This window comes from Rhinopithecus bieti, unplaced genomic scaffold, assembly GCF_001698545.2.
Source record: "Rhinopithecus bieti isolate Rb0 unplaced genomic scaffold, ASM169854v2 scaffold_13029, whole genome shotgun sequence".
Taxonomy (NCBI): Eukaryota; Metazoa; Chordata; class Mammalia; order Primates; family Cercopithecidae; genus Rhinopithecus; species Rhinopithecus bieti.
The window spans coordinates 1,329,934-1,353,688 of record NW_016807982.1 but is presented as its reverse complement, the minus strand read 5'-3'; the positions used below and the strand labels follow the sequence as shown (position 1 = coordinate 1,353,688).

The following is a 23,755-nucleotide window of genomic DNA, read 5'->3' as shown; positions in this document are numbered from 1 at the left end:
CCTGTATCGCAGTCCTACAAACAGTCTTACCTCTGGAACTTGGCAAGGGTTCTTCCCTCCATCTAAGGCCCTTCCTTCTTTCCTGCTGTTCCTTTTCACCTTCCTGGTTCCACCACAGCCTTAGGGCCTCAGCCTGGACACCACATCCTCCAAGAAGCCTTTCCTGACCCAGGACTGGGACTAGGGTCAGGTGAGCAGGGCACTCATGGGCACGAAATTTAAGTGATAGGGAAAAAAAACGCAGCAATTAAGATATGTAACACTTAATGCAAATTGTTTTAAAAAATAATATTAATGCAAAATGTCCATGTTAAAACACATCAACATTTGAATCAAAGACAGGCTCTGACAGTGCTGGGACTATGGTGAGACCAGTGAGGTGAGTCATCTGAGCATAGGGTTGGATCCAGGCTTTATTTTAAATGTTGGTATTTTTCTTCATTGTGAACTGGATTTATGGCATTAATTGTGATTTTCTAAAAAAAATATTGCACTAAGATATTATTTGTCATGATAACTGAGATTTTGGTGCCCCTTGAAATTTTGGAGATGAGGTTAGTACTTCCACTCTTCACACCCTATTTCCAGACTGATCCTCCAAGTTTGAGTTAGGTGCTTCTCCTACGTGCATCCACAGCATGAATCCCCTGTATCATAAACACCTGTTTCCTTGTCTGTTCATTTCTTGAGGGCAGAGACCATGTCCAGATGTGAAGGATCTAGCACAGCAACTGGCACACAGTAGGTGCTCATTGCATTGTGCTTAAGTGGGTACCTGTGATTGAATGATGGTAGGAGAAAGTGATGGGTGGGTGGATGTGGGCATGTGCGCAGGGCTGTGCCTGCACGATGGGAAGGCTGGGCAGATTCCTTCATCCCCCTTAGTATCCCCTTTGTCTTAAGCCAATCACAGCCTCAGACTAGCTGCTGTGGGCAGGAACACAGGCACACGTACCCCACATGCGTATCTCCTACAGAAATGGTGGGGCCGCGCTAGGAAACCTTATATCTGGGTTCTGCCCCTGGCAGCAGGAAGGATCTAGCTCTGGCTTCAAATGCTGTGTAACTTTCACCAGGTCTCAAAATGCCTGCAGTGACAGCCCTCACACCCCAGGCTATATCCCAGAAAGCATATCTGGGGACATCTGGAGGCAGGTGGGTCCTGCTGCTTGCTTCTCCACATTGACTTATCACAGGGGCCCCTTCTTCTTTCCTTCAGATGCCCTGGAGCTCTGGGACCTGGAGCAAAGGGACTATGTTCCTGGAATGCCTCAGTGTATCCCCTCCCCCATCCCTGAGCCTGAGCAAAGCCAGCTTCAGAGGGGGTTCAGCTATGTTTTCAGCAGGCGTACTTGTAGAGGGTGAGGCTGGGGCACATGTGAGGTGAGAGGCAAGTGGGCTGACTTACATTTGAGATGCCTCACACCTGGCACATGGTCACACAGACTCCCCTGCACAAAGGAGGGGACCCTTGTTGCTCGACTTAGATGATCACACACACACACACTCACTAACACACACACAACCCCAGCCATAGAATGCCTTGTCCTGCCTGCTCTCAGCACAAAGCTGGCAGCCTTCATTTTGCAGTAACATGAATGCAACAGTCAAGAGCCCGTCCATAAACGGCAGTGCCTGGAGCTGATGGCAACTCTGACCAGCCCACAGAAGCCCCACAGTGTGGTAGGAAAGCCTTTGCAGAATCATCCCTGTCGGGATCACACACACCAACTTCAGGGACTGTGGTGCCTGACAGCCCATGATGGTGTCTACAGAACAGGCAGGGTCCCTTTGTCCTGAGAATCCTGGGTAGGTGTCCAAAAAACTCCCCTGATGACTCTGGGCCCCTCTCTCCCAAATCTCAGGACTCATACAGTCCTCACCTCACTGTCTGGCACTGGCTTCATGACTTCCTGTCTGTCCTGCAGGACGCCCTTCTCCCCGGAAACAGAGCTCCTCCCCAGAAACAGAGCGTCTCTCCTTCCCTCTTCTTCCTCCTCCCTTCCACCACCCCCTCCTTGTCCATCTCTCACAGCATTAAGCACAGCATGAGTGGAAGTGGGGGTGACTCCAGAGGAAGCTCCAGAGGCTTGGCCAGGACATACTCCTTTCCAGAAGCATCTGGGTCCTGACTGCCTCTCCAGTGAGGTAGCCAGCCCATCATGCCCACTGGGTTCAGGACCCCCAGAGCTGTCTCAGGGAACCCACTCCATGTCTGACTCACCACTGTTGACTCAAGTGAACTTTCAAAGCATACTCAGTGAGTCATTTGCTTCATTTTGCCTGCTACCATCTCAAATTGAATTAAGGAAACATTTCCATGAAGGTGCTTTCACATCAGCAGGCAGTGAACATTTATTCTCAATTAATCTCTGGTTTGGGAAAAAGACAGGGAGCAAAGCTTCAACTGCTGTGTCATCTTGCACTTGCCTTTGCTGCTCAGAAATGGACTGTACTTGAGATCTGTCATGTGACATTAGCAGTTCAGATGCAAGATCAGGTTCAGTGAGGAAGTCTCCAAAGACTTCTAATGCTGTGGAACTTGTTGCTCCTGGGACAGGTAACCTGTGAAGAATGTAGACCCACCTTCTCCCTAAAATTGCTTCATCTCATATTGGATTTAGGGAGGAATAAGGGGTCAAAACATCCAAGCATCTAGAACATTTTATGTGGACACAGAATCTCAGGCACTTGATAGCTGGAAGCCCATTCATCCTAGGATGCTGCAATGAAACAGGACATTGCAGGATTTCTCACAAACCTCATTCCTTATAAGAACATTGAATCCTGCCTGTGTCACTCTAAGCACTGACTTATGGCAGAAGAGCAGCAGAGCATGTCATGTGGACCTTCAGCTCCAGGAGAGGTATAAAGTCACCTTTTGTCTCTGTTTTCTCATCTTCCTGTCTTTCAGAAATCGAGCAGGGCAGTTGCGGTGACCCTGGCATACCTGCGTATGGCCGGAGGGAAGGCTCCCGATTTCGCCATGGTGACACACTCAAGTTTGAGTGCCAGCCCGCCTTCGAGCTGGTGGGACAGAAGGCAATCACATGCCAAAAGAATAACCAATGGTCGGCTAAGAAGCCAGGCTGCGTGTGTAAGTGAGCAGGGAGGAGGCCACACCAGGGTCTTCACCGAGAGGCAGGGGCCCATTTCCTAGCTAGTCCAGGGGCCCCGTCCCTGGGAACCTTGCAGGTTGTAACAACAGCTGCACTCTGGTTGGTTTATTCTACTCCTCGGAATGTTGCTGGTGGGGTCCTCATTTCTGGCAGGCAAAGTCGACTATAGCACGTGAGAACAAGTGCTCTTGACATTTGGTGATGTTCTTCAATGCCATCTTACCCTTCTTGGTGATCCTTAAGAGCAAGGAGATACCACTGGAGCTTAGCCCACCAGGCTCAGACCCAGACATTTCCTGCTCACCCTCATTGCCACCACTGGCACCATCTAATCAAGCAAGGTGGAAGGGACTGGCAAGTTTGTAAGATTGTAGACACCACCAACCTTCAATGCTGTGGGAAACCGGCCTTGCCAGGATATAAACAGTTTCCTAAAATTGCTTCATCTCATATTGGATTTAGAGAGGGATAAGAGATCAAGCTATCTTTGGACTGTTGATCTTTTGGGGAAGGGGTTGGTGTTGAGTGGTCTGTTCTGTGGAGATAACAAAGAAGCCCTTCTTCCTTCCTCTTGGATGACCTGACCATACTTTGCAGCACAAATGACATCTTAAATTTTCAGTCACAGCGGGATTGGCAAGGATGAGGGGCTGTGTGTAGCCAAGGAAGGCCCAGGCATGGTCTCTGTTGGGAAATCAAAATTTCCAGCTTCTCTGGACTATCATGTCTTCTCCTATCCCTTGTCACTCCACCTTCTCCATCTCTTTCCATGTGCTTCTCTCAGGGAAAGACAGGCATCCTGATCCTCAGATCCTTCCCCTGGCTCAATGTGTTGGGGTCTTGAGTTCTGCACACTAGAGATCGGTAATCCCTCGGGGCTGGGAGAGGACTAGCCTGGGAGACTGTCAGGGTCTCTGTGATGACTGAGAGTTTGGTGTATGAGTTGATGAGTTGGGATGTACCATGGTGATTATACTTTCTAAATGAAACAAAAATCACTTTGTCTGACAAAGCATTTTGATGACTTTTGAGTTTATTTATGTAAAAAGTCTTGAGATGTTTAAAGATCAAATCACCCTTAAATACACATTGAACAAATCACCTTTATTGAAAAAAAACAATTGAATGATATCTGCCCATCTCTGCTCCCCACTGTGGTTAGAACAACAGCATTAGCCGTGTAGCATGCTGGGAGCCACAAGGACCTGGAGGAGCAGGGAGCAGCTCAGGGCAGGCAAACACAAAGGCTCTGCCCATTGCAGAGACCAAGCCCAGGGACGGGTGCACAAGGCAGGGCTCTGTAGAGGCAGGGCCTGAGAAGATAAAGGTACACACAGTGGGAGCCCCAGGTGCCATGGGGGCTTAATCTCTTCAATCCATCTAAATAAAACAAGGCAGGGAGAAATGGAGGAGGGTCTAGCTTCTGCAACAAAGAGCTGGGAGGATTGACATGGGAAGCAAAACCAGCCAGCCTCTTAGGACCAGGATAAGGTTCACTGTCCCTCAAGCTGGAAGAGGCAGGTAGCAGAATGCCAGCTGAGGGACTGTTGCTTGACCCTTCCAAGAGTTTACTTGGCTCTTTGACTCTTAGGAGCAGGTTTAGAACATCCTTGTAAAACCTTTACCAAGGGCAGAAGACCTTGAAGTGCTGCCCAGCAGGCCCTTGGTGTACACAAGCAGGGCTGGCAGCCTCCAGTGAGCTGGGCACTGCTCGCAAACAGCTGAGAAGGAAAGAGGATAGGGCTGTCTCGACAAGTATGTGTCAGTGCTCCCTGTGGTTTAAAACAAGGATGAGGGGCCTGAGGCTTATGGATGAAAGCTAAGCAGGTACTCTGGGGAGATGACATGGCATTTCTTCTTCTAGACAATTCTGGTTTAGAATAGGATGACATCCCCAGGCACTTCCATCACTCACGTGTGTCTGGACATTGGAGAGTCACGGGACACAGCTTGAATCTCAGGGATGCTGGCTTCCATGGAGGAAGCCAGAGGGAACCAACTGGCCCCATGCCTTTGCAGCATATAGCCAGGTCGCACTTGCATTTCAACAAAGTGAGGGACTTCCATCTGCCCACTCTCTACTGAGTACCCAGCAGGCAAGCTGATGCTTTTGTAGGTCCTGGGCTTTGCCCTCAGAGAGCTCATAGTTCAATTGCTGATAAGAAAGTATGGTGATAAGAAAGGCCTGGTGCACTGAGATGACTTTGGTTTCAAAATCTGAAGACCAGGTTCTTAGTTCTAGCTCAGCTTTGTGACTAAAGCCAGGCATCTTCTCTCTGGATTTTCATGTACTGACCTATCCAATAGGGTAGCACTCCATTCTGGCTCCAAAAATTCTAAACCTCTATGATCATATTTATAGAAAAAGATCACTATGACATGAATAGTCCTCACATTTTCCACAATAAGTACCTGGAAGCTACTTTGAAAGTGGATCATTACAGAGTAGGTCATACTTTGGTTGGGGGACAGTGTTAAACTTTGGTGTTCTGCTGTTAACTCTAGATCAAATATATTATAGTGTTATCAATAGAAAAGGGACAATAGCTATAAACGTCTATAAAAATATAAAATATAAGGTTGGTCTCTGTGTTTTATAAAGTGCTTATAAATGTACATACAAAAGCTCCTCTGGCAAAAGTCAGCATAAGTGCCCTAAATTTTACAATACATTAGTCACAATAAATATTAATACAATACTTGGCAAACAACATTGCCCTTTCCTTATTGAGAGCTAGAAGGGGATTGGGGATATTAGTTCAATGGCTCAAATTTCTTTGAGAAGTTGCCTGAATAGATGCAAAGTATTATATTGTTCTTCTCTTGAAACATTTTCTTCAAAACAACTCTTTACTAGGGAATTACCCTGCCAAGAATACACAAATACACTCTTCCTTCATGTTCCAAAACATTTTCTGTAGCAAGCAGTGACTTCAGAATCATTTTGTTGGCTTTTGAGCTGCCCTCACAGTAGTAGATGCTCAATAGATAGTCTTTTGTTAATTTGATTTTTAAGAAGATGATTTATCTCACAGTGAAAAACGTTTTGAAAAAAAAGATGGAACCAGCTTCTTTGCTCTTACTCTCTGGTCCTTAGTTAATTCACATCTTCAGGGACCCCTGCTCAAAATCAATGGGAAGTAATACCACTTTCCATCCATTCAAGCTATTGACCGCCTGTCTTCCCTGTGCTGAGCACCATGCATTGGATTCAGAGTTGTTCAGTCTCTGCCTAGGAAATTTGCTCATCCTGGCTATCATGGTGGGAAAGCTTTGGCCAGGCTGCACATATTCTTTACCTTCCAGAAGCTTTGCCCGTTTTACCTCCTTCCTTACAAAAGAATAGAGAGCATTTCCCATACAGTCTTGTCCAGTTAGTCTTCCACCACAAGAGATACAATGGGAAGGAAGATACAAATAACTCTGATGGTGGTTTGCACAATACTTGATGCTTTGTTGACAGGCTGGCAGAATGCTTCACACTTCTTAAGGAAGTCAGGAAACCAATTATCAATCCATTAGCAGCCACTTTCAAAAGAAGCTTCAAAATAGCCTTCACCAGAGATATGCCACGAATGCATGAATGCACACTTTACTTTGCCATTTTGTAAACCACCTTAAGATGTGAATCCTAATTGCTCAGTTCTTAATGTGTATAGTATGTGTGTGAAATGTGAAGGCAGGGACTTCTTGGATGTATACAATTTAAGTTACAAATCAACAATCTAATCTTGAGAGGTCAAGGGAGGGAAAATTGGTGCTTGGTGCTCAGGGAAAACGTCCCAGAAGATACAAGACTTGAGCTGGGCTTTTGGAGAGTTGGAAGGGAAAGTAGGATTTTCTAAACAGAGATGCTGTGGGAAACAGCCCTCTGCTGGTATCTTCCGGTCCTTTACCCTGACTTCCTCCTTACTTCTCTCACCTTCTGTTCTGGTAACACACACAAACACACACACACACACACACAAAAACACACATGCTGGAATGAATTGGGTAATGGGATCTGCAAGAAGCTGGTCTCTCCTGTGGATCATTACTCTAGAGTAGTTTCTCAAACTTAGCACTATTGCTATTTTGGCCCAGATAATTCTTTTTGTGTGGGGCAGTCTTGTGTATTATAGGATATTTAACACATCTCTGTCCTCTGTCCACTAAATACCAGTAGCACCCGCCCCACACACCAGTTGTGGCAGTCAATAATATCTCTATACATTGCCAAATATTCCTTGGGGGAAAAAAAATCACAGATGAAGAACCACTAGTCTAGGATAACTTAGTTTTGTCAAATTCCAAATACGAAGAATCCTATGGATTTGTGTTTTAAGTGAGGCTATGATTAAAGTCTGTAGCATTATGACAGTGGGAAGACATGGGTTAGAGGAGGATGCAAATTTTATTAAATGTTCTACATTATTGGGAAGATATGAGTCCTCCCTACTATGTTATGGAGTATTTATTCTCTCAATTTATAGATTAAAACAAGGTTCAAAGAAATGTAACTAACACAATGGCCATAGAACCACTAAATAATAGGCTGGAATTTGAGCTATTAATTGACAGAGCAGCAATTTGCACCCAGGTTCTTGCTGCAAGTCCTGTACTCTCCATTGCACTAGATTTCTAGAATTTTAGGGATCATCTGAAAAGTAAGGCCAAGGAAGCCTGAGGGCAAAATTCTAGGCCAGAGTACAGAAGCAAACTGCTGGCTGAGTTACCTTCATGGAGTAACAAAAGTTGACAAGAGTTAGACAAATCCAAGAAAGATAGATTTGTGATCCTTATTGGAACTCTGTCAATATTGTATACCCCCAACATACAATACACTGGGGTTGGAACCTCTTCTTAATCTTTACTTTTTCTCTGTTCCTTCTACCCATTCATTTATTTATCCATCTTGATTTATTGAGTACCTGCTATATACAAAGTCAGGTGCATAAGAGGGTATGGCTGTTTCTGGTCAAATTCTAAACTGAAGGGCCTTTGGGGATGATCCTACTCAGGTTAAAGAGACAATCTCATGGTGCCATGTCCTATATAATGTGCTGTAACTCTATCTCTAGACGTATCTGGAGCTCAAGGGCCAATACTTGACGTAGACTTTTGGTATGTTCTCGTATTTTTAAAGTTTAAGCTCATTTAATGGTTTAAATAAATCTAAAAGTTTAAATAAAGAAAATATTCGTATTCTCTCTCCCTTAAACCAAACTGACTTCAAATTTGACCAGTCTTTTTTTATTCTTACCCATCTATACACATATGTTCTGTGGTCTTCATCAGAGTGGGCATACCATTTTGCATTCTATGTTTTAAAGCCCATATTCTGTTGTGAATCTTACCATGTTGCTACATGTATTTCATAGTTATCATTCTTAAAAATCTATAGGTTCTTCTGTCAAGTGAATAAACCATGACTTATTCAACCAATTATATTCAATTATTTTATATAAGGCCATAATGAACATCTTCAGGCCTATGGCTTTTTCTTCTCTTGAATTATTTCCTTAGAATAAATTTCTAGGAGTGACATTATCAGATCAGGGCATGAATATTTTTATGACTCTTGATGCATACTGTTGTATGGTTCCCCCCATATATTGTGTCGGTTCATAATGCCGTAGCAAAAGCTATAAGATTAAGAACAAGATTCATAAAATGTGTGATCTTTCCATCCAGAAACATGGCATGCCTCTCTTTCATGTATATCTGCTTTCACTTTTCTAAACATAACAACTTTGTGTTTTTTTTTTCATTTAGGTCACATATATATTGCTTGTAAACTTTGTTAGCTTCACTAAATTCCAAATATTTGTGTGGCCTTTTAAAAGCTGCTAATCGCTAGAAGTTGAATCTATTTCTGTAGCACACCTTTGTTGACTACTGTAAAGAGCCCAAGGTTTAGTGCCGCGAGTTCAGAGATGAATTGGGCACAGTCCATGTCCTCAAGGAGCTCTCTTCATGTGGTGATAGACACCATTATATAAATGAAGCGGGCCCTTGGGGCTTATAATTTAGTTTTTCAATGAGAAAACATTGGTGCCGTGAATATTAGGTTCATTCTTTTATTTAACACATATTTATTGAGTGCCTGCAATGTCGCAGGTATCATAGTCGGTACTGAACAGAAGAGCAACAGCCCCTCTTCTCATGGGGCATAGACTTGACATCATCTCTGTGAGAATGGTTGGGCCCAAAAGATGAGAGGCCCTGCTGGAAAAGGAGACATCCAAGAGGCAGCAGTGGGTTCTGGGAGAAGCCATAGGGTTTGGGCCTATGCAAAAGGGATACGTTCCATAGATACATTGACGCACACATAAACACCCATGCACACACGCACGCCCACACTGCAGGACTGGGTACTTGGGTTTGCAATGATTCCAATAGGGGTTGGCTGCTGCCTAATGGATGTGAGTGAAGAAGGGAGGTGGGTTTATGGAAGCACAATCTGGAGACAGACTGCTGGGTAGCCATGGGCCAGAGACATGTCCCTCTTGGAGTAAGAGGTATAAAAGAGGTGTCTGGAGGACTGCCAAGATTGCCATCGCAGGACACTGGATGGAGACTTCAGTCTTGGCCTTTCTTCAGCCAACCTGGGTCCAACCCTGTCTAGGAGGGACACAGGGCATTTGCTGTTTCCGATCCCTGTATAGCGACTATTGGTACTGACATGTGGCTACTGGGGTGTTGGTATTTTCCTTCCCATTTGAAGGCATTCTTTCTATATTGTCTATAGAAATTCTTTGTGGTATTTGATATATGTATTTTCCCAATCTCATTTTCCCTTTTTGTTTTCTATTTTTCACTGTATAGTTGTCTTACATTTCCATATAAATAAATCTCTCAGTATTTGTGATTTCTTTTCAAAGCTGACAAAGTTATTCTGCCATGGATCTGAGAAACAGTTCGTTTTATTTTTGGTTATTTGTCAGTAACTTGATTTTTTAAAATATAATTTGTTTATCTGGAGTTTACTTAGATGAATGTATAATATTGTCCAAACTATCATGCAGTTTTCCGACACAATTTATTAAGTAATTCATTTCCCTTTTGATTAGAGGGAAATGAATTGTTTTATTACATACTGAATCCTCAAATGTAGTTAAGTCTATTTCTTGAGTCACCACTTTGTTCTGCTGCTCTATTTCCATCTTAGCACTGGTATTGAATAATTTTAATTGTTGTTTTATAATGTGTTCTAATATCTGGCAGAGCTAGAAACAACTCCTTCCTCCCTTAATTATTTTCTCTTTCAGAATATTCATTGTTATTCTCATCTGTTTGTTGTTCAAGATTAATTTTAGAATCATTTTGTCAGAGTAAAAAAAAAATCCTATTGGGATTTTGTATGTGCACTCCTGTTAAAATATAAATTAACTTGAAGAAAATAGGCATTTTTATAATACAGAGCCCTCCTATCCAGACACATGTTTTTGTTCGCCTACTTTCGTTTTTCTAAATATAACAGCTCCATGGTTTTCTTCATATAGGTCACATACATTGCTTCACATGCATTGCTTGTTACCTTTATTCTTAAATAGGCAGGTCCTTTTTTCACTTCTCCTCCCACCCTGACCTCAATGCCACATGCACAGGTGAAGCATGCTCTATTTTCCCTCCTCTCTATGGCTGAAACCTAGTGTTCCCTGTAAACATACAATCCCAGATTTTCCAGGACAAATGTAATTTCAAACATCATTTCCCTTGGCCCAGAAAATATGATCACAATAGCTAGAGTCCTTGGAAATTGCCTTTTTCAAATGATCAGAGCCAGAGTTGGGATCAGCAAAGGTTTAAATGTATCAGCCTCAGCATGGGGGATAATATTCCTGGGAACTGTTTGTGATCAGGCCAGGGACGGTGATCAGTGTGAGCTTCCTCTGCTTAATGTAACATTCTCCTCATTTCCCTAGACTTCCTTCAAGGTTTCATTGACCTACAGATGGCCCCAGAAAATAAGCAGGGAACTTAGGGAGTCCCAGGGCTTCCTCCCTCTGTTATCCAACCCTTGAGAGCCTGAACACTGAAGACCTGTGTTCTCCCTTTGCTAGTGGTGGGCAGAGTAGGGGGTGCCCACTCTACAGAGTGCTCCCAGTGATATAAAGGGGACGTCGCCTTGAGTGGAAAGACAGCGGTGGTAGCAGGATGGGGGAGGGTCTGTATCTGCTACTGTACTGGAGAATGGGCACTAGTCATAGCTAGTCAAGCATCCCAGGACCATGGGGCAGCCTGGGAAGGGTATGCCAGAGTTGAGGGAGTCCAGGGCTGAAAGAGCTGACTCTGGATGAAGGAATGGGTCACAAAGGAGGCTGCTGGTGTTGCCTCTCAGAATGTACAAGGAGGTGGAGTCAATTCTTGTGCTACCAGGCTAGTGTAGGTCACATCATTGCTTGTTACCTTTGTTTACAAATAGGCAGATACTTTATGGGGGAAGGAAGCTTCTGGATTGAATCAGGTCCTTACCCAAGGGAATAGGGTCTATCCCGGCCGAGTATATCCCTGACCCAGCCAGCGGCTTCAGTCTCCAAAAAGAGACTTCAGTCTCACATCAGAGACTAGAGAGGAAACCATGAACCAGAACAGAAGCCCAGTCCCTGGGCTGGGGCATACATATTGAAGAAGGGTTAGCAGAAGAGGGAGATCCTAAAACTGAGTGAACCTATGGGTATGCTGGGCTTCTCACAAGCCCACCAGTTACTGGCCCTGTGCAGCCACACACACCTCACCCCACCAGTTTGTGGGAATGGACCTTCCCAATGTACCATCATGCTTAGCTGGGCTTGGCTCAGAATCTGGCTGTAAGAACCGAGCCCATGGGATCCAGGTCTTCAGTGTACCTGGCCAGGGTGAGATCACGCAGACTGAAGGGATGGCTCACAAAGGAGGCTCCCAGCATTTCCTATCAGGATGTCCAAGGAAGTAGTCAACACTTTCCCTGCCAGGCCAGTGTGAGTCACATCACTTGTTTCCTTTATGTCTAAATAGGTACTTTATAGGAGAAGGAAGTGTCTTTGGTGGCCCTGCCTAGTCTAAAGTAGACCCAAACCCAGCTAACCATTAGAATCACTCCACTCATAGGCCTTTTAAAGTACAGAATTCTTGACCTTGTCCCCCAAAATTCCAATTCAGTAGGTCCAAAATGGGGCCTAGGAATTGTAGTTCTAAAAAACTCCTAGATGATCTAGACATTAGGTCATATTTCTGAACAACTAGTATGGAACACATACTGTATGCTAGTTCCTTGGGGGAAGTTTTGTGTCATTTCTGTGAGGTTTGGTCCCTTGAATTCCTCTCTTGAGTTCCTTTCTTGTATTCCTCTGGGCTAATGGGAAGGCTTGAGCTCTTGGATTACATCATGCCAAGATACTTTTTTCCTAGCTAATACTTGTGTTCATGCCAAGATACATGGGGTTGTGATGCATGTGGTGGTATGTTGTGTTCATATGCTATTGCTATTAAGTTGGCCAGGCTGCCATAACTCAGTTGTTATGATGATTGTAGTCTCCTAGGGTCCATGGGATGTTGACCTCCATGTTGGTATCCCATCAAGAAATGAGATGCATGGTCCAGTACTCTGACATTACAACTTGATGTTTTTCATTTAATTTAAATGCAGCAAAATGTGGAAGGGAGTGGGTACTACGTACTGGCCATTGCACTCAGCACCCGGCAAGTGATGAAGATGTTTCAAACATGGTTCTTACCCTCCAAGAGCTCATACGCTAGTGAGTAAGATAAGCATGTACTTTTATTTTAAAGCAGTCTCTGAATTATTGCAGCCATAGATGTGGTCACAAAGTGCTACCAGAATGTAGAGGAAGAAAAATTCATTCCAACTGGCAGAATTTCAGAAGTCTTCTTGGAAGATTGTAGCACAGGCAAAATTTCAGTCCAATCCAACCCAGGAATCTGTCCAAAACCAAACTGTGAACACAGCTTAATCCAAGGCCCAGTTCAAAGGCCTTATTCCCACAACTAAGAGTCCTGGTCCAAGGTATATTAGGACCACAGCTACCTGCGTGGAATAGGGACTAGGAAACCTGGCCAAGCTTTAGGAGTCTAATCCTGGGCTATGACCTCTACTTGTAGGGGGATGGGGTATCTCTGTCATTCTCACTTCAGCTTTCACCTTTGGGATCAAGCCAACAGGCTCTGTTTTCTCTGTAAAATGTGCAAAGCTGTGTGTATGCGTTCTCCACTGTGCTCTGCCATGCCTGACTCAGAGAGCTATGGAGGCCAACACAGAGTTTCCCTAACCAGGGTCTGTTTTCATAGCTGCTGGCTCAAAAGCTGGAGCATGAAGTTCTGTCAATACCCCAACCCTGTTCTTTGAGCCTCTTGGTGAATTTGTCATCTTCCTTGAGCATATGTGCTTACTATCAGCCCTCAGTGACGTGGGTGTCCTCAGACTCTGTGGTCCTTGGGGAAGGCACTACATACCTTTTCTAGGATTTGGCTTTCTAAGAGAGCCTTGGGTTACCCCTCTTGTGTTGACTGGCCCTTCCTCTAGGCCTTATGTACAAGAGCAATCTTTTGGGGGACTCGGGGAGGTGGATTCAGAGAAAAGGTTCCTGGCCCTAGGCTACCTGATCAACTCTCATCTTGCTCTGGGACTCAGATCAGACTCCCCCATGGTCTTACAGGGAGCTCTCCCAGGCTACCTGTAAACTCCCTTGGATTATTGTATTTCCCCTGGAGGAAAATCTAGATGTACTTCCTTGTGTTCATGGAGAACAACCAGCATGTATTCTTTTCCAGTCTTCAGTGGGTCGTGGTCTGAGGCATGAATGGACTATGGCAGTTCTAGACTCCCTGAGTGAGGATGCTCTGATGAACAGGCTTAGAATGCGTGATGAAGGTCTCTAACAGAGCTCAGGGGCTCAGGTGAAGAGGACAGGCCCTGGGTGCCTCAAAGACCCAGGGACCTGGGCCTATAGTCCTGAGAACATCCCCTGAGTTATTGAAGATGTGGTCCACACCCTTTCTTGAATTCCTCTGGGCTAATGGGAAGGCTTGAGCTCTTGGATTACATCATGCCAAGATACTTTTTTCCTAGCTAATACCTGCGTCTGGCTGACCAGGTTAATAAGAGCAGCTGAAGCTAACCTTAGCTGGGCATAGAGACCAGCTGGGATCTACCCATGTAGCAAGGATAAGACCCTATGAGTATCACTCATAGGATCCTGGGGGCTAGGTACAGGCAGCTGTGGGATCTCACAAGAGATAAGCACTTTTGAGTAGCCTTTGCTTGGGACATGGAAAGACTGAGTCATCTGGACTTCTCTCTGTTCCCCCAACATGTCACAGTTCCTCAGAATCTCACAGTGAGACTCAGGACTGACAGAATATCCAACACTCAAGTGAAGAGCTGTTCAGTACCAGGTACCCCTGTGCAACTGATAGTGCCTCTCCTTTCTAAGTGATCTGCCCACAGATCTGCTCACAGAAGGTGCCTCACCAGGTCGCAGTTGGCAGCCAAGCAGTCAGTCCTTCCTGCAAATGGAGAGTTTTGTCAGAATCTTCTGGACTTGGAGTTACCTGTTCATTCCTTGAGGAGAGGAGGGACTGATAATCAAAGAGCAAACCTTTTGGCCTGGGGTCTTGCTGGATTGAGGGTATGGTACGGGAGAAGTGGGGAGACACCACTTTTGCTGCCTTAGTAGGCTGGTTAAGACTAGGAGATACACCAGGCAGAAACATGCATGGAGACACCTATCAGCAGCAGAGTGAGGATGTCCCTCTTGTTTCAAATTCAGCCAAAATTGAATGTATACCTTCCCTGAGCCCAGCACGGTGCTGTGCTCCATGCCTTCACAAACTTCATTGCATTGAGTCTTCACAACAAAGCTGTAATTTAGAAGTTATTAATCCCATTTTTATATATGAGAGAAAGGACTCAATGATATAAAGTAACTGCCCTCTTCCTCCCTCCCAAATGTGTACAACTAATAAGTGAAAAATACATGCAAACCACCAATTTTTAGAAGGATTCATATTTGCTCCAACTTTGGGATGGTGGCTTGGTCTGGCTATATATATTTTCCAAATAACTTATGGTCTGTTTTCAAGGTAAAAGCTGAGCCCCAGGAGTGTGGACTCAGCTTCTTCCCAGTAGCATAGGCAGGGGATCTTTTTCATGCTTTGTTCCATAAGGTATCAGAATCTTTCCTGTGAGTTGGGAACATGAGTTCCTCAGCCAGCTATTGAGGAATGCATGAAAATCCCAGTACAGAGCCTGGCCTTGGGAAAGACCTCTAAACATCTCAATGAAGAGGGCCTTAAGGCCAGGGTAAGCACCTGGAATGGTTTGGCAAGGGCATTGCATTATTCCAGAGGTGTGGCAAGAATCAGTCATGGCCACAGGGTAACTCCAGGCAGTGGGTAATTTCCAGAGGTTATGCTGATAAACAGTCATGTAATTTATACCAAGAACCTAGCCAACCTTTATAGGATACAGGTAACAGGGTTCAGCCATAGAGGGCAAGAACTTAGCAATCATCAGACCCCTACCAATGAGCTTCAGTTTAGGATTCCAGTTCCAGAGGGGACTGAGTTATGAATGAGGAACTTGAAGCAAAGCTAGTTTCATGAGTAGCTGCTACCACGAGTAGGGTGACAATATATCCCTGTTCACTTGGGACAATCCCAGTTTACATCTTTTGTTCTAGGTAATTATTCATAGTGCCACCTTTCATTCTCAAAACTAGTTTGGGCACTATGTTATGTGGGCACCCTGATATGCCAAAGACTTCATGCCAAGAAAGGAATTGGGCCTCAGTGAATGATTTGAATGCCAAGAGGGATCTCTGAGTCAAAGGTCTATGAGGCTATATGTAGTGGTTTATTTTTTTTTTCTTACTTGTCACTGACTTGAAACTCAAGCTCTGGGCCGGGCGCAGTGGCTCACGCCTGTAATCCCAGCACTTTGGGAGGCCGAGGCGGGCGGATCACGAGGTCAGGAGATCGAGACCATCCTGGCTAATTCAGTTAAACCCTGTCTCTACTAAAAATACAGAAAAAATTAGCCAGGCATGGTGGCGGGCACCTGTAGTCCCAGCTACTTGGGAGGATGAGGCAGGAGAATGGCGTGAACCCGGGAGGCGGAGCTTGCAGAGAGCAGAGATCATGCCACTGCACTCTAGCCTGGGTGACAGAGAGAAACTCTGTCTCAAAAAAAAAAAGGAGCTCAAGCTCTATATGATTAACTCTTTCCTACCTCTCTCCCCCTCATCCCGTGCCACTCTTGCGTGAAAACTCTTGCCTACCTCAATGCCTTTCCACTTACAGTTCACCATGTTGGAATGTCCCTCACAAGACTGGCTCCAGCTCATCATTCCTTAACTGTCACATTCCCAGAGAGACCATCTCTAACCACCTTATCCAGAAGAGCAATCTTTCACTTTTTATTTCCGTCATACCCTTTTTTATAAGTGTGTTAGTCAACTTTTGCTGTGACATCAACAGCCCAAAACTCTCAATGACTTGCAACAATAAATATTTATTTATTACTCTTATCTCAAGAGGGCTGTAAGTCAGCTGCAGCTCTGCAGGGCTCTCCTGGGCTCCACATAACATCTCATTCTGGGACACAGGCTGAAGGACCACGTTGTGCCTAGAGCATGTTGTTCTCATGCCAGAAGGCAAAAGCTTCAGGGAACAGAGCCAAACTACCCAAGTACCTTTAAAACCTCTGCTTGGAAATGCGTATGTCATGTCCACCGACAATTCCGTGGGCTAAAGTAAATTGCAAGACTAAGACCAAAGTCAGTGGGAATAGGGAAGAAAGCACCACCTCAAGAGACGTATAGCAAGGGCAAGGAGAGAACAAATGATTGTGAACAGTTAGTATGATCTACCGTAATAAGTGATGCTTATTTTATTTGTGGATTACCTGGCACCCTCACTAGACTATAAACTCCCTGAGGGCAGACCTGTATATGTCTGATTCATTGTTGTACCAATCATACAGCAAATTCTTTGTATTATTTTCCTATTTTTGTTATAGTTATTAGTAGCAGTGTTATATTGCTGCTATTATATAAACAAAGCCAACACAGCTGGAGTGAAAGAGCATTTGGTTTGGAAGATGCTTGGCCACCCATGGTCTATGGCAGCAGGATTTTATTCCACAGCCCTCAAGCTAGTGTAGTTATAGCCAAGAGTGGCTGAGGCCCTGAGTGCAATGAGCCTGTCATATAGACTCTATCACTGCAGCTAGGAAGGATAAGTGGGGGAGGAGAGAACATTCTAGAAAAAAATCACTGGGTCCTTGCACATTTGGAGAGCTGCAAGTAGTTTAATCTGACTGGAGTGTAGGGTGCAATGGGGGAGGCTGGGGAGAGTGGAAAAATAAAAATAAAAAAGATTGGCAAGGGCCTTAGGTCACTGAGAGTCTTTTGTACCCCTATGAGGAGTCTAGACTTTATCTTCTATGCGGCAGGGAGTCTTTAAGAAGTCCCAAGCAAGGATGTAACAGCAAAAGAATTTGTGATTTTCAAAATTGACCCTGGAGCCGATATGGAGGATGGATTCAAGATGAGTGAAATTTAAAATAGACATGAGGTAGACTATGGCAGTAGGAAGAGGGCTTCCACTTAATAGGGATGTGATGAGGATGTGACAAGTACAAGAAATACTGAAGAGATAGAATCAACAGAAGTTAGTTACTGATTGAATATGAGAGTGAGGGAGAAGGAGTTGATATATTTTGCCTAGGCAACTGGGTATTGTCATTCATGGAGATAAGGAATGAAGGAGGCTTAAGAAAATAGATAAAGAGTTCAATTTTGGGCATGCATTTGAGGTGTCAGTAGGATCTCCAGGAGGGATGTACATCAGACAGTTTTGCGTCAAGTCTGGAGTGTGGTAGGAGGCTTTGGGTTACTAGAATTTATTTTGGAGGCAGTGGCATAAAGGAAGCAAGAGTAGGGAGTGAGAGGAGCGCCTAGGGCAAACCCATACCTGGGTGATGGAAAGGCTGAGTCATTTGTTAATGCCAGGGAACATTCCAGGTCCCAGAGAACCTTGGTTCCCTTGAGAACCAAGTTTGGGGAACGTTGGCCCCTGAGAACCAAGTTTGGAGAAGAAGACAAAAAGTTCAATTGTGGACATGTTTTGTTTAAGTTGCTGTGATAAAATCCAAACTGACTCTCATGATTTTTAAAAGACTTTGTCATCCTCTTCAGTTCATCTTGTGTTCCTTACTCCATCTATCACCCTGCTTCTACCTACCATGCTGCTCTCCCTTCTGTCCCTCACATGCACCAAGCTCATTCCCACCCCAGGGCCTTTGCCCTTGTAATTCTTTCCCCCTGTGGTGAACCTTCCTTAGAATGATTGATTCCTTATCAGGCCACAGTTCAAAGGCCACCTCCTCAGGCCATTCCTGCTGCCTTATTAAAAGCAACCCACCCCTATGCCATTCATTCTTTTTTTGTCACCTCTTAGAATGTAAACTTCAGAGGGTCAAAGGACTTGTTTATCCATCTTGGTGGCTGCTGATCCCATACCTAGAATAGTGGCAGGCACACAGCAGGTGCTCCATCACTCCATCAATACTTGAGCTAGGTGGAGACATTTCAAAGACCACTGGATACACAGGTCTGGCATTCAAAAGAAATGTCTTTTCTGCAGGCATGCATTTAGGAGTTATGTGGGGATGAGGTGCCCTAAAGAGGACAAGCAAGTGAGAAGATGACCCTGAAATGGATCCGTTCATGTTTCAAAAGGTAAAAGTCAGGTAGAGGGGAAAGCTTTCAAATGACTGCCAAGGGATGGTCAGAGCTAGAGGTGGAAAACCTGGAGAAGATGTTATGGAAGAACCAAAGTGTCTTAGGAATGCCCGTTTAATTTGTCTGAGAACACCTATGCTCAAATTCTACCTGTCCAAGGGGTAGAAACTGGGCAGAAAAAAAAAGAAACACAAAAACTTGAGTACAAGCCAGGTGTCTAAGACCAGAATGAGCAACATAGTGAGACCCCCTCCCCCTCCTGCACACACACATCTCTAAAAAAAATAAAAATAATTAGCCAGGCATAGTGGCACATACCTATAGTCCCAGCGACTTGGGAAGCTGAGGTGGGAGGATCACTTTTAGCCCAGGAGTTCAGTATTACAGTGAGCTAGGATTGCACCACTGCACTGCAGCCTAAGATAGTGAGACCCCCATCTCTAAAAAATTTTTTAAAGAAAAAATAAATAACCTGGGCACAATGTATGGCTTTTGGACTGGATTATATCAAATATGAATCTAGGAGGACACGCATGTGCTCAGGAAATGCACAGCCAGTATTGCCCATTTATCCTTCATACTCCTTTTGGAATGTGTATGAGTTTCTAGACTGCATCCTCAGTACTCTCCTTAGAGAGAACGGAGCCTACAGTTAACTTAATCTTGTTTATGATAAGGATAAGCCCTACCCAGTAACTAGCTTCACCCTGATGCAGGTGACCTTGAGAAACTCACACAGTGTCTTTGGAACTAACACAGTTAAATGATAACTTTCACCAAGCTCCAGTGCCAGATATGACATTAAGATGACTGAGACACAACTTTACATACATGGAGCTTCTGACCAGAAAGAGGTGAAAGAAATTTAAGGTTGGGTTTGTGAAGCCTCTGTTTCCAGCTCAACAATAGCTTAATCAGTAGAGCTGCCTCAGTTTACAGATCTAGATACATACACTGAAGCAAGAACAATCCGATTGGGCCACTTCTGCTTGGGTGAGCATTGCTGGAGAAAATTGCCCAGCCAGGCAAATTGGCACTGCTATAAATTCATGAACACCAATCTCAGTCAGGCTTACAACAGTACCTGGCAATCCATCTGTGTTTCTCAAGTCATTCTCTTCTCCATTTCTCCATGGAAACTACCCCAAACATTCACTACCCTCCTTGAACCTATGAATAGCCCCTTCTCCTCACTTTACTCCACCTCACAGGCAACACTCTCAGTTTTCAAATACTAAAGATGCCAAGCCTACAGACCAACATCCATCCTCACCCTTCCTCTATTCTTCCCACCTTTTATAATAGATTATCAATCCTTTCTCCCATCAAAAAACAATTCCCCTTTAAATTTCTAGCATAACTCCATTTATGCTTTAGATAAGGAACCTTTAAAAACTTTTAACAGAGCAGTGAGAAATGTATTTTTACCTTGTGACTTTGTATGCACTTGCACACAATTGCAATATACATTTCACAAACAATACTTACCTTTACTACTTACATTGAACTCAGATATTTCCTATTCTCTTCCTTTATTAGCCCATTCTTGCATTGTTATAAAGAAATTCCTGAGGCTGGGTAATTTATAAAGAAAAGAGGTTTGATTTGGCTCATGGTTCTGCAGGCTGTACAGGCATGACACCAACATCTGCTCAGCTCCTGGTGAGGATCTCAGGAGGCTTACAGTCATGGTAGAAGGCAAAAGGGAGTCAGTGTATCATATTGTGAAAGGGGGAGCAAGGTAGGGTGGGGGCACCACACTCTTAAGAAACCAGATTTCATGTGAACTACCAGCACAGAAATTCATTTATCACCAAGGGGATGGCACTAAGCCATTCAAGAGGGATCTGCCCCCATGAGTCCCACCAGGCCCCACCTCGAACACTGGGGATTACATTTCAACCTGAGATTTGGAGGAGACAAAAAAACCAAACTATATTTTTTGTTGTTTTTTGTTTGTTTTGTTTCTTAACATGAAATTTATGACCAGCTAATAATGGGTTGCAATCTACTGTTTAATACATTTAGCTATAAATTCTTCCTCACCTTTCACCTTTTCAAGAACCTTATGCTTCATATTCTTCCTCCTTCTGCTAACTCTTCAGCCACTTTCCTTCTGCAAGTTGCATTCCATCAACATTGAAATTTTCTCAGGATGCTGTCATCTAAAACAAAACAAAACAAAACACATATTGGCTGGGCACAGTGGCTCAGGCCTGGAATCCCAGCACTTTGGGAGGCCAAGGCAGGCAGATCACGAGGTCAAAGATCAAGACCATCCTGGCCAACTTGGTGAAACCCCATCTCTACTAAAAATACAAAAAAAAAAAAAATTAGCTGGGCGTGGTGGCGCACACCTGTAGTCCCAGCTACTCAGGAGGCTGAGACAGGAGAATCGCTTGAACCCAGGAGGCGGAGGTTACAGTGAGCCAAGATTGCGCCACTGCACTCCAGCATGGCAACAAAGTGAGACTCTGTCTCAGTAATAATAATAAATAAAAAGCATCTTTCTTCACACCCTCATCTCCTTGCAGGTTCTCTAAGTCTCTTTCATACCCAAACTTCTGTAGCAGGATGTCCATGTACCCTTGCTATGTTCGTTTCTCACCTCCCAGTACCCTGTTACTCCACTCCATTCTGACTTCTGAGTCCACTACGTCTCTGAAATTGCTCTCACCAAACTCACCAATGAGTCTCATGTTGCTGAAACCTCGTGGATCATTTTCAGCCAAGATTATACATGGTGCTCAGCAGGCTGTCAAAACAGATGGCCCTTCCTCCTTCTGGAAACCCTCTTTCTTTATCTGTATGACACCACTCTCCTGTGTTTCCTCCTACCTCTTGACTGCTTGGTCCCTATCTGCCCTGCCAGCTTGTCTCCTTTCTCTCAAAAAGTTCCACACCATCTTTTTTTGTTTTGCCAACTCAATAGCTCTGTTGTTTTAAGTTTTTGTTTTCTAATAATATTATATGTTTTCTCACCTGTTTATTAGCCAACTTTATTTATTCTTTGTTGGTTGCCTCTTAACTTCCTTGGCCAATATTTCTAAGTTGAGTGTACATCTTTCTGTCAAATTCCAATTCTTTATAGATGAAGGATAGTAAATATTTAAATGTAGTAACTTGCACATATTTTCTCTCCATTCGTCTGTCATTATTCAGCTTTTGTTCATGGTGATTTTTGAAATCTAAAACCTTCCATTTCTGTAGTTTAAAATTTCCCTTATGATTTCTAATTTTAGTGTAATAATAATAAAGTCCTTCCTTACCTCCGACATTGTACAAATATTCCTTATATTTTCTTCTAGGACTTTTCTATTGTACATGGAATGAAGTGTGAATCTAATCCTGTCAGTAACTGGCTAGCCGTTTGTTCTAGCGTCATGCATTGATCAATCAACCCTCTCTCTGCTAATCTGAAAAGCCCCCTTCATCATGTATTTTTGTCTCCTTTTTTGGACTTTCTTTTACAGCTCTGTTGATCTCTCTTTTGAAGTCAATATAGTATAAATTATATTATTACAGCTTTATAATATGTTTTAGTACTTAATATCTGGGTTGGCAAGCCCTTCCTCCACTGGGAGGAAGTAGGCGTCATGGTTGAGAGCTTGGGCTCTGGTATTGGCCTGACTAGTTCATCTTCCCAGCTCTATCATCTACAGTGATGGTATGACTGTGGGCAGATTAACTTAACGTTTGGACTCATTGTCTGTCTCTGTGAAGTAGGTTAATAATAGTACCCATCTCAGAGGGTTGCTGTGAGAGTTAATGAGTTAAGATACAGGAAGCTCTCAGAATGCCAACTAGCACCTTATATGCTATTATTCCTTATCTGTCTCAAAGACAGCTTGGCTGTTTTCACCTATTTACCAACAGATGTATCTTGCAATGGTTTTAAGTTCCAGGAAAAAAAAAAGACCTTGCCTGGAATTGTGTTAAATTTGTACCATGATTTAGGACACTTTTCATCTTAGTAATATGAATTTTTCACACAGGAACATAGTTTGTCTCTCCATTAAAAAGATTTTTTTCTGCCTATCAGTACAGTTTTGTTGTTTTTTGTTATATTGGTCATGTTGGCTTATTGTTGTAGGGCTGATTTTGATTTTCTAGCACTTTGCATGAAGGATTTTTTATACTGTAGGTGTGTCATTGTGTTGGTGGATATGATTGTGTATGTATCATACATATCATTGTTATGGGAGTATTATATCAAAATCAATTTAAATAGCATGGCTATTACAAGTTTGCTTACAGTTTTGAAGCACTGGCCGTGAAACTACCTACCCACTAAGTATTTTCCAGTTTCCTCATGTTTTTCCCTTCATGCTAATTTTGGTAATTCAAATTTCTCTAGGAAATTCTCCATCTTATCTGTATTTCATATGTTATGTTTAGTATTATTTTATAGTTGGATTATCACCTTAGTGTTATTATAGCCTCCTATCTCTATGTACATTTATCTTTTCTATTTCTACTTATTGAGCAGACCAATCAGAAATTTGTAATGATCTCTTCAGAAGCCAATTTTTTTTCTGTTTTCATCTTTTCTGAGTTTGTTATCTCTTCTCTTCTTAATCATGTTCAGTTATTCTTTTGGTAACTTTTTAAGTGTAAACACTAATTGCACTTATTTTATTTCTTTATTGTTTAATCATGAATAAAGCTATGAATTTTCTCCTTACTACAGCTTTGGTCTAGTATCATCATCATTATAAGAAGTCTGTATTGACAGCTTTGTTTCCTCATTGAACTCAGGAACTTATTTGGAAAGAGTTTTAAGAATTTTAAAGTGATTATGGATTTTTCCTTGTTCTTTTCTTATTGATGTCTAGTTTGTCTGTACTGTGAACAGAAAATGTGGCCCAACAGTTTTTGCATTGTGGTAGAATTTATGGGGATTTTCTTATA

General features: G+C 43.4%; 1 protein-coding gene across 1 annotated transcript in view; it reads left to right on the top strand.

The window, feature by feature from the left end:
- Nucleotides 1-23,755, top strand: part of CSMD2 (CUB and Sushi multiple domains 2) — a gene marked incomplete at its 3' end in the record, with an annotated part of 670,449 nt that overhangs the window by 423,195 nt on the left and 223,499 nt on the right. The window contains 1 exon segment of the mRNA XM_017884421.1: nucleotides 2,915-3,097. Within this exon segment, the coding sequence (XP_017739910.1) occupies nucleotides 2,915-3,097 (183 nt within the window).